This window comes from Hoplias malabaricus, chromosome 5, assembly GCF_029633855.1.
Source record: "Hoplias malabaricus isolate fHopMal1 chromosome 5, fHopMal1.hap1, whole genome shotgun sequence".
In the NCBI taxonomy this organism is placed as follows: Eukaryota; Metazoa; Chordata; class Actinopteri; order Characiformes; family Erythrinidae; genus Hoplias; species Hoplias malabaricus.
The window spans coordinates 40,438,823-40,452,598 of NC_089804.1; the positions used below are offsets into that span (position 1 = coordinate 40,438,823).

At 42.3% G+C, this 13,776-nt stretch overlaps 1 protein-coding gene across 1 annotated transcript in view; it reads left to right on the forward strand.

The window, feature by feature from the left end:
* The window catches only part of cpne5b (copine Vb), a 188,113-nt gene that overhangs the window by 38,459 nt on the left and 135,878 nt on the right, over positions 1-13,776 (forward strand). The window contains exons 2-3 of the mRNA XM_066672265.1: positions 8,244-8,284; positions 10,145-10,191. Coding sequence (XP_066528362.1) covers positions 8,244-8,284; positions 10,145-10,191 — 88 coding nt within the window. The remainder of the gene's footprint in view (positions 1-8,243; positions 8,285-10,144; positions 10,192-13,776) is intronic.

A 13,776-nucleotide genomic window follows, 5' to 3' on the forward strand; every position in this document is an offset into this window, starting at 1 on the left:
TGTGAGTGACTTGGTGAGTGTGTGAGTGACTGGGTGAATGTTTGAGTGAGTGAGTGTGTGGGTGACTGGGTGAGTGTGTGAGTGACTGGGAGAGTGTGTGAGTGACAGGGAGAGTGTGTGAGTGAGTGGGTGACTGGGTGAGTTAGTGGGTGACTGGGTGAGTGTGTGAGTGTCTGGGTGAGTGTGTAAAACTGTCCACAGGTGTGAGTATGAGTGACTACAAATTCTATATAAAATTATGGGAAGCCGTTCAGGAAATAATTATAATGTACTTTGTACATATATATTGGTTTATGGAGAAACTACTTGGTTTAATGGCACATACATTGGTTTTAAACTGTTGGTTTGTATATATCGGTTTGTGAGTATATATTGGATTATCAGTTTATACATCGGTTTCCTAGCATATATATTGGTTTGTATGTATTGGTTTGTTGGTATATATATTGGACTCTCAGTACATACATTGGCTTATTAACATACATTGGTTTCTTGGCATATATATTGGTTTGTGGATATATATATTGGTTTGTGGGTATAAATATCGGATTACCAGTACATACATTGGTTTTCCAGCGTATACATTGGTTTGTGTATATCGGTTTGTTGGTATATACATTGGTTTCTGGGCGCATATATTGGTTTGTTTATATCGGTTTGTGGGCATATATCGGTTTGTGGGCACATATATTGGTTTGTGGGGGCGTATATTGGCTTGTTTATATCGGTTTGTGGGCATATATTGGTTTGTGGGCGCATATATTGGTTTGTTTATATTGGTTTGTGGGCATATATTGGTTTGTGGGCGCATATATTGGTTTGTGGGCGCATATATTGGTTTGTTTATATCGGTTTGTGGGCATATATCGGTTTGTGGGCATATATCGGTTTGTGGGCGCATATATTGGTTTGTGGGCGCGTATATTGGCTTGTTTATATCGGTTTGTGGGCATATATCGGTTTGTGGGCGCGTATATTGGCTTGTTTATATCGGTTTGTGGGCATATATCGGTTTGTGGGCGCATATATTGGTTTGTTTATATCGGTTTGTGGGCATATATCGGTTTGTGGGCATATATTGGTTTGTGGGCGCGTATATTGGCTTGTTTATATCGGTTTGTGGGCATATATCGGTTTGTGGGCACATATATTGGTTTGTGGGGGCGTATATTGGCTTGTTTATATCGGTTTGTGGGCATATATCGGTTTGTGGGCGCATATATTGGTTTGTTTATATCGGTTTGTGGGCATATATATTGGTTTGTGTATATCGGTTTGTGGGCATATATCGGTTTGTGGGCATGTATTGGTTTGTGGGCGTGTATAATGGTTTGTGGGCGTGTATTTTGGTTTGTTTATATCGGTTTTTGGGCGCATATATATAGATTTGTTTATATCGGTTTGTGGGAGCATATATTGGTTTGTTTATACCTGTTTGTGGGCATATATATTGGATTCTGTGCTGCATGGTAGAAATTTGCCGCTCAGTGCTGTTCAGCGAGTAGCCTGTTTTGATTGTGCTGCGCGATTTTAATGAACCTCAGTTTGGGCAAACTTTTGACATATTCCAAATAAAACCGAGTGGCCCGGTGACAGAGCTCCACGATTATAAATACTAAATAAAGGTCATAACAAAGATAACAAAGCTCAGACTAGCCGATTGGATTACGTTCTACAACAATGTGTTTTCTACGACGCTGAAGTTAGCTCCTGATTCGCAGAGCCGCGGTGAACGAAAGGGACTGTTCGATGTGTACATAATGCTGCGCACATTGCTTTTAACGCTTCATGGACTAATGAATAGCGCTAAATACAAGAAGTAACAAACTGTTTACCCTCACAACACACAAAACAAGCCATAAACATGTACGACATCTTTTCTTTGTTCCTTTACTCAATCGACGTTTGGTTTGTTTATATGATACTTTAATTTTAATCTGGAAACATTGCATATTAAGCAATTGTGCACCAAAAAACAAAATGAATGTGAAACTGAGATTCTGGAGGGAATTTTAAAGTTTTAAAATATGAAATCATTTCGGTCGGGCCAGGCTAAATCCATGTTTTCCTTACAGGGGGAAATTGTCCTAGGATGTGTAGTTGTGCTGGCCCAAGGTGATTAAGAACCTCACAGTCCCTCCAGAAACTCAGCCTCATATTTTTTATTATTTTTTTGTACATAATTGCTCAATATGCCATATTTAAACATGTGTTTAACATACCTACTATTTATTGGTTTTATGATGTATAAAGATTCTTTAAAGTATTTTAAACTGCAGAGACCTTTAGTATTAAATAAACAAAATAATTGTCAATTGAGTAAAGGAACAAGGAAACCTTGAACAAAGAAAAGATGTCGTACATGTTTATGGCTTGTTTTGTGTGTTGTGAGGGTAAACAGTTTGTTACTTCTTGTATTTAGCGCTATTCATTAGTCCATGAAGCGTTAAAAGCAATGTGCGCAGCATTATGTACACATCGAACAGTCCCTTTCGTTCACCGCGGCTCTGCGAATCAGGAGCTAACTTCAGCGTCGTAGAAAACACATTGTTGTAGAACGTAATCCAATCGGCTAGTCTGAGCTTTGTTATCTTTGTTATGACCTTTATTTAGTATTTATAATCGCGGAGCTCTGTCACCGGGCCACTCGGTTTTATTTGGAATATGTCAAAAGTTTGCCCAAACTGAGGTTCATTAAAATCGCGCAGCACAATCAAAACAGGCTACTCGCTGAACAGCACTGAGCGGCAAATTTCTACCATGCAGCACAGAATCCAATATATATGCCCACAAACAGGTATAAACAAACCAATATATGCTCCCACAAACCGATATAAACAAATCTATATATATGCGCCCAAAAACCGATATAAACAAACCAAAATACACGCCCACAAACCATTATACACGCCCACAAACCAATACATGCCCACAAACCGATATATGCCCACAAACCGATATACACAAACCAATATATATGCCCACAAACCGATATAAACAAACCAATATATGCGCCCACAAACCGATATATGCCCACAAACCGATATAAACAAGCCAATATACGCCCCCACAAACCAATATATGTGCCCACAAACCGATATATGCCCACAAACCGATATAAACAAGCCAATATACGCGCCCACAAACCAATATATGCCCACAAACTGATATAAACAAGCCAATATACGCCCCCACAAACCAATATATGTGCCCACAAACCGATATATGCCCACAAACCGATATAAACAAACCAATATATGCGCCCACAAACCGATATATGCCCACAAACCGATATAAACAAACCAATATATGCGCCCACAAACCGATATATGCCCACAAACCGATATAAACAAGCCAATATACGCGCCCACAAACCAATATATGCGCCCACAAACCGATATATGCCCACAAACCGATATAAACAAACCAATATATGCGCCCACAAACCGATATATGCCCACAAACCGATATAAACAAACCAATATATGCGCCAACAAACCAATATATGCGCCCACAAACCAATATATGCCCACAAACCAATATAAACAAACCAATATATGCGCCCACAAACCAATATATGCCCACAAACCGATATAAACAAGCCAATATACGCCCCCACAAACCAATATATGTGCCCACAAACCGATATATGCCCACAAACCGATATAAACAAACCAATATATGCGCCCAGAAACCAATGTATATACCAACAAACCGATATACACAAACCAATGTATACGCTGGAAAACCAATGTATGTACTGGTAATCCGATATTTATACCCACAAACCAATATATATATCCACAAACCAATATATATGCCAAGAAACCAATGTATATGTTAATAAGCCAATGTATGTACTGAGAGTCCAATATATATACCAACAAACCAATACATACAAACCAATATATATGCTAGGAAACCGATGTATAAACTGATAATCCAATATATACTCACAAACCGATATATACAAACCAACAGTTTAAAACCAATGTATGTGCCATTAAACCAAGTAGTTTCTCCATAAACCAATATATATGTACAAAGTACATTATAATTATTTCCTGAACGGCTTCCCATATAAAATGCTGCAAATGCAACACGACTGCACAGCTCAACACGCTTGGAGGAGAACATTAAGTGGCCATAGCTACTGACAGATAACAGATGCCCATGCTGGTTTCAGTTATGCTTGTGTTGGAGGACGAAGAAGGGACCACCTTTGACTCTCAGAGTGAGTGATGGCAGTACTGCTTTCTTGGGCTCCGTACTATAACAGAGGCATCACCAGAGACTGAATCAGGAGACCTTCCAGTTCATTTCAATGTAAAATATAATCAAATGGTCAGCTATAATTACTGCATATAGTTCCCGTTTAAATTAATTAATAAGATGTTTTGTAATTTATTATTATTCCGAAGTTTTGTTAATTTATCGCCAAATAATATATCATCTGCTGATATAGCAAATGTTCCTATAAGTCTCTATTTTATTATGTAACACTCTGCTGAGACCCAGCATCGCCGCAGGAACAATGTCTGGACAACTTTGGCCCCTGGCCTGTTCCCTGCAGAGTGCTCCCCGCGTCATGTTCAGGCGCAGGCTGCGTGCTCCAAACCCAGGTGTTCATTACAGGAAGATTAGTCATGTGCCATTTACTGCACGGCTGGAAATGTCACACATTATAGTCCCACATTCACAGGGTGGTCCTGTGCCAGAGCCCACCACTTTGATATGTGTGGGGTGGGGGGCTGATGATGATGATGATGTCCAAGATTTCGTGTTCTCTGCTTTGAGAGGCCTTTCACTAAAGGTCAAGAACCAGAACAGATTGACTCAGGTTTTGGGGAAAAAAACGCTCTGCTTTTATCTGAAAAAAATGATCAATTGTGAGAATCGTGTCTGAACAGAAGGCGAGAGAGAGAGAGAGAGATAGAGAGAGAGAGAGAAAGAGAGAGAGAGGGGAAGAGATAGAGGGAGAGTGAGTAGGAGACAGAGAAAGGGAGAAGGAGTGTGAGAGAGAGAATGAGAAAGGAGTGTGTGAGAGATAGACAGAGAGAGAGAGCAAGAGAAAGAAGGAGAGTATGTGAGAGAGATAGAGAGAAAGGGCGCAAGAGAAAGAAGGAGAGTGTGTGACAGAGTGAGAAAGAGTAAGTGACTAGGAGACAGAGAAAGGGAGGAGTGCGAGAGAAATAGAGAATGAGAAAAGGAAGAGAGACAGAGACAGAGAGAGCAAGAGAAAGAAGGAGAGTGTGTGAGAGAAATAGAGAGAGAGAAAAAGGGAGAGTGAGTGAGAGAGAGACAGAGAGGGAGAAGGAGTGCGAGAGAAAGAGAGAGACCGAGAGAAGGAGAAAGGAGAGTGTGTGAGAGAGATAGAGAGAGAGTGAGAAAGAGGAAGAGTAAGTGAGTAGGAGACAGAATGAAGAAAGGGAGAGAGACAGAGAGAGAGAGCAAGAGAAAGAAGGAGAGTGTGTGAGAGAGATAGAGAGAGAGTGAGATAGAGGGAGAGTAAGTAAGAGAGAGAATGAGAAAAGGGAGAGAGAGAAAGAAGGAGAGTGAGTGAGAGAGAGACAGAGAGAGGGAGAAGGAGTGCGAGAGAAAGAGAGAATGAGAGAGAGAGAGAGAGTGTGTAGATAAGTCTGAGAGGAAAAGCTCCTGTGGATGCCCTTTCCCTCCGTGTGTTACCTGACATTATCATCGCTGTAATCTTGCATCTTGTTCCAACATCATAATTATCCTCATCTTCCAAGAAATAAACACAGAGAACTGAGACCTAGAAGCAGCCTCTGTACATCGGGGGGTGAGGGGGGACGAGCGGGAGGGAGAGGTCACTGCGAAGAAGATGTTTCAGGAATTACACGAACACGTAAACAACGAAAGTCTATAATCAGAGCTGCTTTTGTTACTGACACCCAGCCTTCGCTATTTCTTCTGATGACTGCTATTCACCATCACATCTGATTGCGAGTGTATGTGTGTGTGTGTGTGCGCCCTGTGATAGATGTGTCATCTCAGATTTAGACGCTGATAGGTGATGACACGCTCGCTGTTCGAGGCTGAGCTGAGAGCTCAGGTTCCCCCTCGTTCCTGCAGTGAAAGAAAGCCATGTTAGAAATCAATATCTGGAGTTTAGTGTTTATTGCAGCAGATCAAACACCCTGCTCCGGATTGAGGTGTACAGCAAACGTTTGCTGAACACCGAACCCGTCAGCTTTCTGATTTAGCCTGGAATTAAGAGTCAGATTCTTCAGCGATGTTTTTTAGACCAATACAACTTCACTGGCCTTTTCTAAGACTACAAAGCAGCTACTGAATATGGGTTACAGAGTTATCTGTGAATGAGGGCGGTGTCATTTCTGATTTTTATATAAAAACAGATTATTCCTGTATTCCCCACAACCACCCATTTTCTATCATGCATTCATAACAAACTGCCTTCACTCATTCAAGCCTTCCTCAGTTTTCTTGGTCACAGATTCTGTTTTTTCCTTTCTGACACCATATCATTAAAGGTTGGAGTGTGTGGAAGTGTTTGGAAAGCTTTTTGTTCAGAGCACGTTAAACTGACCTTCCCTCCCCCACTGATTTCTCAGCCCTGGCAACAACACTTTAATATGTGAGGGGGAATGTTTTCGAGAACATGCGCAGGCTACAAATATTGGTAGATAGGGCGAAGCACGAGATTGGAAATTGCTGGTGGATGTCGGAAAAAACTGCAGGTCCCCGAGTGCATCGTGTTAACTACACTGAGGCCAGACGTGGTGCTCTACTCTGAAAGTAAACAGATAGTTTATTTCATAGAGTTAACGGTTCTATTTGAGGATGCAGTAGATGAAAGAATTTGAAGTATGCGGACTTGGCGGCTGAGGTGAGGGACCGCGGATGGCACATGTAAGACTGGTGGAGATTGGTGGTGGTTTTAGGGGATTTGTAGCCAAATCAGACACATCCCTGCTTGTGCAGTTCGGCATCACGGGCCGGAACCTAAGGGCAGCTGGAGTGAACCTAAGGAGTGATCAGAAATAGCTGAATGGTCTAGTCAGTGGTTGTGGAAAAGCAGAACACAGCTTACTTGGGAAAATGTAGCATGTAGCATGATGTAGCACGTAAATTTCACATAGAACTGGTAGCATTGAGCATGCATTAACGGTGCCAGTGGGGCTAGGTACAGCTTTAGTCAGCAGGGAGGCCAGCCTGTGATTAGGTGATTTACAGTTGTTGATGTTAATTGGTAAGGTAGGACTGTAAACCTGGCTTTGGGGGGGTGGGGTATTTCAGGGATTTCAGAGTTGAGCTCTCTCAAACTCAAGGCCATTATGTCTTCACTGGATTTTAGGTTACGACTCAGTAGTGATTTATGGGTTCCAAGCATCAATGCTGGGAAACCAGTGTTGATACCAGTGAACCCAGCTACTGAACCCAGAACTGTAATTTGGCTTTCAGAACTGAGCTCTCCAGAAGATTTAGAGGCCAATACGACTTTACAGGAATTTGTTTTTAAATTAGGGAAATATTAAACGTCCAAGCATCAGAATTTAAAAAAGAACATACCTACAGAAACACTGCAGCTCATTTTATTAACTTGGCCTTTGGGGTCAGTGAACTCCAGTACTGAAGGAAATCAATATTAGGGGTTCTGTGTGTTTATTCCAGCAGATCAACCCCAGATCTAACCCAGGTCTTATCTGGATCTAACCATCTGTGCAGGAATGAAGTCTACAATGAACTCCTGAACCAACAACTTTGGCTGGGATTCGTGTAGAAAGCTCTTCAGAGGGGTTTTCATATCCAGGATTCCTGTATTGGATTTCTACTTTATAGTTTTATGAAACAATACACATTTTAAAATACATAATTAAAATTATATTGTTGTAAATGTGAATTTTAGATGTGGTATCTAGAAGGTGTCAAGTGTTGGGACTTTTTGTTCATCGTATACTGAACGGGTTCAGTGTGAAGTTACTGAAGCTGTAACACAAACCGAGGTTTAATTGACTCCATCATTACGCGATATTCTCATTCACAGACAGAGACTGAGCTTTTCAAAAAAGCGAGTCCACTAATGTTTCATCTGAACTCAGACCTGATCCTACTGCACTCTTCAGAGTCATGATAATGATGTCTGGCACTTCATCACTATTTATGCGCAACAGCAATAAGCTGCTACAGTTTAAACTCTGTATAACTGAGCGCTCATATTTCATCGTCACATGATTGTTTTTTTCTTCTATTTCTTCCTCCAGGAATCTTCTGGATAAAGACACATTCTCCAAATCAGACCCAAGTGAGTGCTGCTTCACCATTTTATTTTTTACAGTTTATAGAATCTTTCCATTCATCACACACTTCAAATGTTACAGGGTAGGCCACAGACAGCAGCTACCAAAATAGCCTCTAGGTGGAGCTAGGGAGGCCACAGAAATGTCGAAATATATGCTTTCATTTAATAACGTTATCTGTCACTGATGTTGGGAGTGTTGATATGTAATGAACAAATTTGAACAAACTCATAGATGTTAGAAACTTATTTTTTTTTGTCATTTTTAACACGTTAAAACACATGTTTAAGAATACAATTAAAGTATCAATTGCATTTACCATTACTCTGATTAAACAAAACTGGGATAAACTACTGCTCCAAGCTTGGTTCTGAATAAGCGTTCACTATCGCTATAAAAATTAACAAACTTTTGCATCTTTTATACAGTGATATAAGACATATTACCACATAGAAAGCTCCAATCTGATTTATTTCACTCTGCCCAGCCTGAAAGTACACATGCGGTGACTCCTCTATCTGTAGAGCCAGTTGATTGCTGTCATGCCTGTGTTATGAGCACTGTGGAAAAGCTAGGTTAAAGCTGCCATACAAAGTACAGTCACATGCCAAAAAATCATAATTTATTTTGCATTTCTGTTTAACAAATATAGCTCTGAGGATATGCTTTTCCTTGGCCTCATTTTTTATGTCATATATGTATTAAAAATCTCATCATAAATGTAGTATGCTAGTAGTTAGCATAGCAGATATATACAAATATACTACTATAGATTTATTAAAATAAGCAAAAACACAGAAAGCCTTTTCAGGGTCCGATAGCAATGCTACACCTTAAGCTAATCAGACATTACTTCAGAATCTGCCCATTGAATTCTACTACAGGTCTGGTTAGATTCAGCAGGTTTTTCCTGATTTCTAGGGACTTGGAATAGTGACAGAACTACTGAGCGCAGGCTATACACACCACAGAGATTCGGTCGATAAAATACGAAGTATTCCTTTAAAACAATAGCCTTTTGACCCTCTGTGTGCAGACTGTGGTGGCCCGGCCACGGTGGAGTTTCAGTGAGTTTAATAGAGACCCAAAAGCACTCTCACTAATGTGCAGAAGGGGTCTTGTTCTATCTTCCCCTGCCTTATTTCAGGGGCTAAGAAATCAATATGAGCGCTCAAATTAGGGAACGCACTTCTTACGGTGGCGGAGGCGTTCTGCGAGCTCTGTTTGAAGCTAAACGAAGCTTCCTTAAACTGCGAGGAACTTTACATCAGAGAAGTTCTTTGAAGCTGGAGGAGCAGAGGGGGGGAGAGAGGCTGAGAGCAACAGCCTGTCAGTGTCTTTATTCAACACTCACTGAAGAAGGGGGAATAGAGACAGGGAAAAAAAGAAGGATGACTGATAATGAGACAACAGCGAAAGACAGGGAGGGAGAGAGAGTGGGTCTTAAACAAGCTCCTTCCAAGTCACTGTATCTTTGCAAACTGCCACTAACCCAACATTATTGGACAGGGCAACATGCTTTGAAGGAGCTTTCAGATACAGGCTTCCTGAAATCAGGGTATATTTATGTAAGTGTGAGACAGACCCTGAGAGAGAGAGAGAGAGAGAGAGTTGATATCTTTCTCTGACAGTGAGTTAGTGATGGAGACAAACTGAGCTGCAGCTGTTTCTGTTCTCTCTCTCTCTCTCTCACTCTCTCTCTCTCTCTCTCTCTCTCTCTCTCTCTCCCCACTGCTGCTGCTCAACTGCTTCTGAAGTCATCACACACACACACACACACACACACACACACACACACACACACACACACACACACAAGCTGTGTACAGACCATATGTTAATCCTGTTCTTCTCTCTCTCCACAGTGTGTGTCCTCTACACACAAGGAATTGAGACCAAGCAGTGGAGAGAGGTAAACACACACACACACACACACACACACACACACACACACACTTTTTTCCTTTCACAACGTAACCATAGCACTTTTTTTAATATGAGTTTATAAAGAGGATTTGGTCCCCACAAGATGATTCTGGTACACACATACAGACACACACACACACACACACACACACACACAGAGACACAGACACACACACATACAGACACAGACACACACACACACACACAGAAACACATACACACAGAAACACACACACACACACACACACACACACACAGAGACACAGACACACACACATACAGACACAGACACACACACACACACACAGAAACACATACACACAGAAACACACACACACACACACACACACACACATTTTTCTTTTCACAACTTAACCATAACACTTTTTTTAATATGAGTTTATAAGGAGGATTTAGTCCCCACAAGATGATTCTGGTACACACATACAGACACACACATACATACAGACACACACACACACACACACAGACACAGACACACACACACACACACACACACACACACACACAAACACACACACACACACACACACACACTTTTTTTCCTTTCACAACTTAACCATAACACTTTTTTTAATATGAGTTTATAAGGAGGATTTGGTCTCCACAAGATGATTCTGGTACACACATACAGACACACAGACACATACACACACACACACACACAGACACACATACACACAGACACACACACACACACACACACACACACACACACACAATTGTCATTGCTACTCTGGGCTGAGCGCTGCAAAAACTGCACTAGGTAACTGTTGGAAGAGGGAAGGAAACCACCCCCACCCCGTGCCCTTGATTTCAGGACAGTGCTGTAAAAGTTCAACTGTAGGGGGAGCCCAGGAGCTTAAACAAAAAACTAATCTTACCAAGTGTTACTTTAAAAACCCACTTCAGGTTTCAATAAAGAATAAAAAGAACACAGAATAAACCTGCACCGTGCTCAGCTCTGAGCAAACATCAGAGAACACCATCCATTTCATTTCCCTTCAAAGTCATTAAGGTACGAGCTGTTTGTTTTACATTGTTCCAAAAAAAAAAAAGCTAACAAAAGCTAGCAAAAAATAATGGTGAATGTGAAGTCAGTTAAAGGAAGATTTTCAGTGTTTCCCACATCCAGACTCCGCCTTTAGGGGGGAGGGGCTAGTGGGATTTAAAGCCCTCCGGCACTGGGCTGTGGAACAGAACTGTGTTCTCTGGAGTGATGAACCTCTGTCCTGTACCTCAGAGAAGAGTAGAAGCAGAACTGATCATCACACACCAGCACCTCACCTGGTAGAGGCTCATAGATGTGTGCATACACACACACACACACCTACTTTCAAAGACAAAAGTCTCCTTTGCGCTGAAGTGTTGCTATGCTTCCGCTCGGTCTTAGTGAGTGACCTGTGTGAAAGGCAGTGTAGCTGCATGTGGTCAAACGTCCTCCTGTTTCAGAAGCTCTCTCTCTCTCTCTCTAATGTCAAAGCCCCCTGAGCACTCCCCTGCTAACAAGCAACACTCTTCCACTGCCTCGGCTCGGCTCTGTCTGCCTCTAACGCTCAGACAGAGGACGGGCGTCGTGTTTCTCGTCTCGCTGCTGCAGGGATGAGGCAGTCCACCTTGTCTTTAGTGTGAAGAGCAGACTGTGTGGAAGAGTGCTGTCGGTTTCGCTCCGTTGTTCTGAACACTGAGGCTGCCAGCGTAACAGCTGCTCTTTCTTAAGGCTTCCTCATCCCCTCACCAGCTTCACCTCTCGACATACATGTAACAGTGTGCACACGACATGTATGAACATGCTTATTACAATGTAATTCATGTCAATGTTATGAATAATTACTTTAATGATTTAAATTATAAGTTACAAGTAATAATTATGTTCCCTCTCCTTTGCTGCAGTAACCGCTTGTACTAGGAGAGATACTTCACCTGCTGCACACTGATCTCTGTGTGTGTGTGTGTGTGTGTGTGTGGGCAATGACAGCTAGGCAGTGTAATAAAACATGGCCGTGCCTCGCCTCTTAGCCTTCTATTTTTATTAGCGGTGCACCGTCGCTCAGTGGGAGTTAAAGGAGAGGGGTTGCCATTAAGGAAGTGGAGCGATCAGAGTGGAAAATGCTGGCCTTAATGGCCTGGTTTGTCATCATTTGTTTAGCGGTTGTTTGTTGTTTATGACACAGGCTGCAGGGCAAGCGTAGCACGTCTAGTCTGATTAGCCTGAACGTTCAGAAAGCCATTAGGAGACAAAAGAGCGGGTCCTGTGTGGAAGGTGATTTTCCAGGGAAAACCACACCGCTGCGAAACTGTCGTTTGTTTACTTTCCACTCAATGGCCATTAAACCCAAGTTAACTCATCTTCAGGAGCTCTTTCTGAGACCTGATGCAACATACTCCACTCGAAATATGTGAGAGCTTCCAAACCTGGAGTTATTATATGAAACTGAGAGAGCGGGAACCTACACATGTTCAACCTGCGGATGAGTCCGAGTTGCTGTGGTCTGTGTGGCCATGTACACTGTGTTGTATCGACTTCTTATGCCTCATTTATTCTCCAGGAATGATGTTATATTATTTTAGATAGTTATATAAGTATATACACAAATACTCACTGCTCCTTCTGGATGAGATAACAGGTCAGTGAGCTGCCTAATTAGACTCCTTAGTGACCTTGTAGTCAGCTGTGTAAGTAGGCAGTGGTCTAATACGATTGTGCCATGGCTTGTTCCCACCCACAGGACGCAACCGGTGCCGCTGTGTTTGAGTGCGATGGATTCTAGTCTTCTCATTTTTATCATGATTTTAATCATGTTTGCTCTGGGAGAAGAGAAATATTGATGGGAGTTGCACTCGCGTTGCATCATGGGATTGCCTTCACGGCTGAGGAAATGTTCAATTCCGCCTTACAATTTGGCTGGATTAAGGTACTCCAGTAGGCAGCATAATGAGGAATCTAAGAACTGGGACAGCCTACGTGCCGGTGGTGTGCACACTGTGATGTAATATGTTCTCTATGTAGACAGCTCATAGGTTTTGGAACAGACCCAATGTACCTTTAGGGAACACGACTAAACTTTAAAAACAATGCTGTACCTTTAAAAGGTACATTTACACTGTTTGTACTTTTAGTGATAATTATGTAGTACCTTGTGGCATGGTGGTGCAGCAGGTAGTGTCGCAGTCACACAGCTCCAGGGACCTGGAAGTTGTGAGTTTGATTCCCGCTCCGGGTGACTGTCTGTGAGGAGTGTGGTGTGTTCTCTCTGTGTCTGCGTGGGTTTCCTCCGGGTGACTGTCTGTGAGGAGTGTGGTGTGTTCTCCCTGTGTCTGCGTGGGTTTCCTCCGGGTGACTGTCTGTGAGGAGTGTGGTGTGTTCTCCCTGTGTCTGCGTGGGTTTCCTCCGGGTGACTGTCTGTGAGGAGTGTGGTGTGTTCTCCCTGTGTCTGTGTGGGTTTCCTCCGAGTGACTGTCTGTGAGGAGTGTGATGTGTTCTCCCTGTGTCTGCGTGGGTTTCCTCCAGGTGACTGTCTGTGAGGAGTGTGGTGTGTTCTCCCTGTGT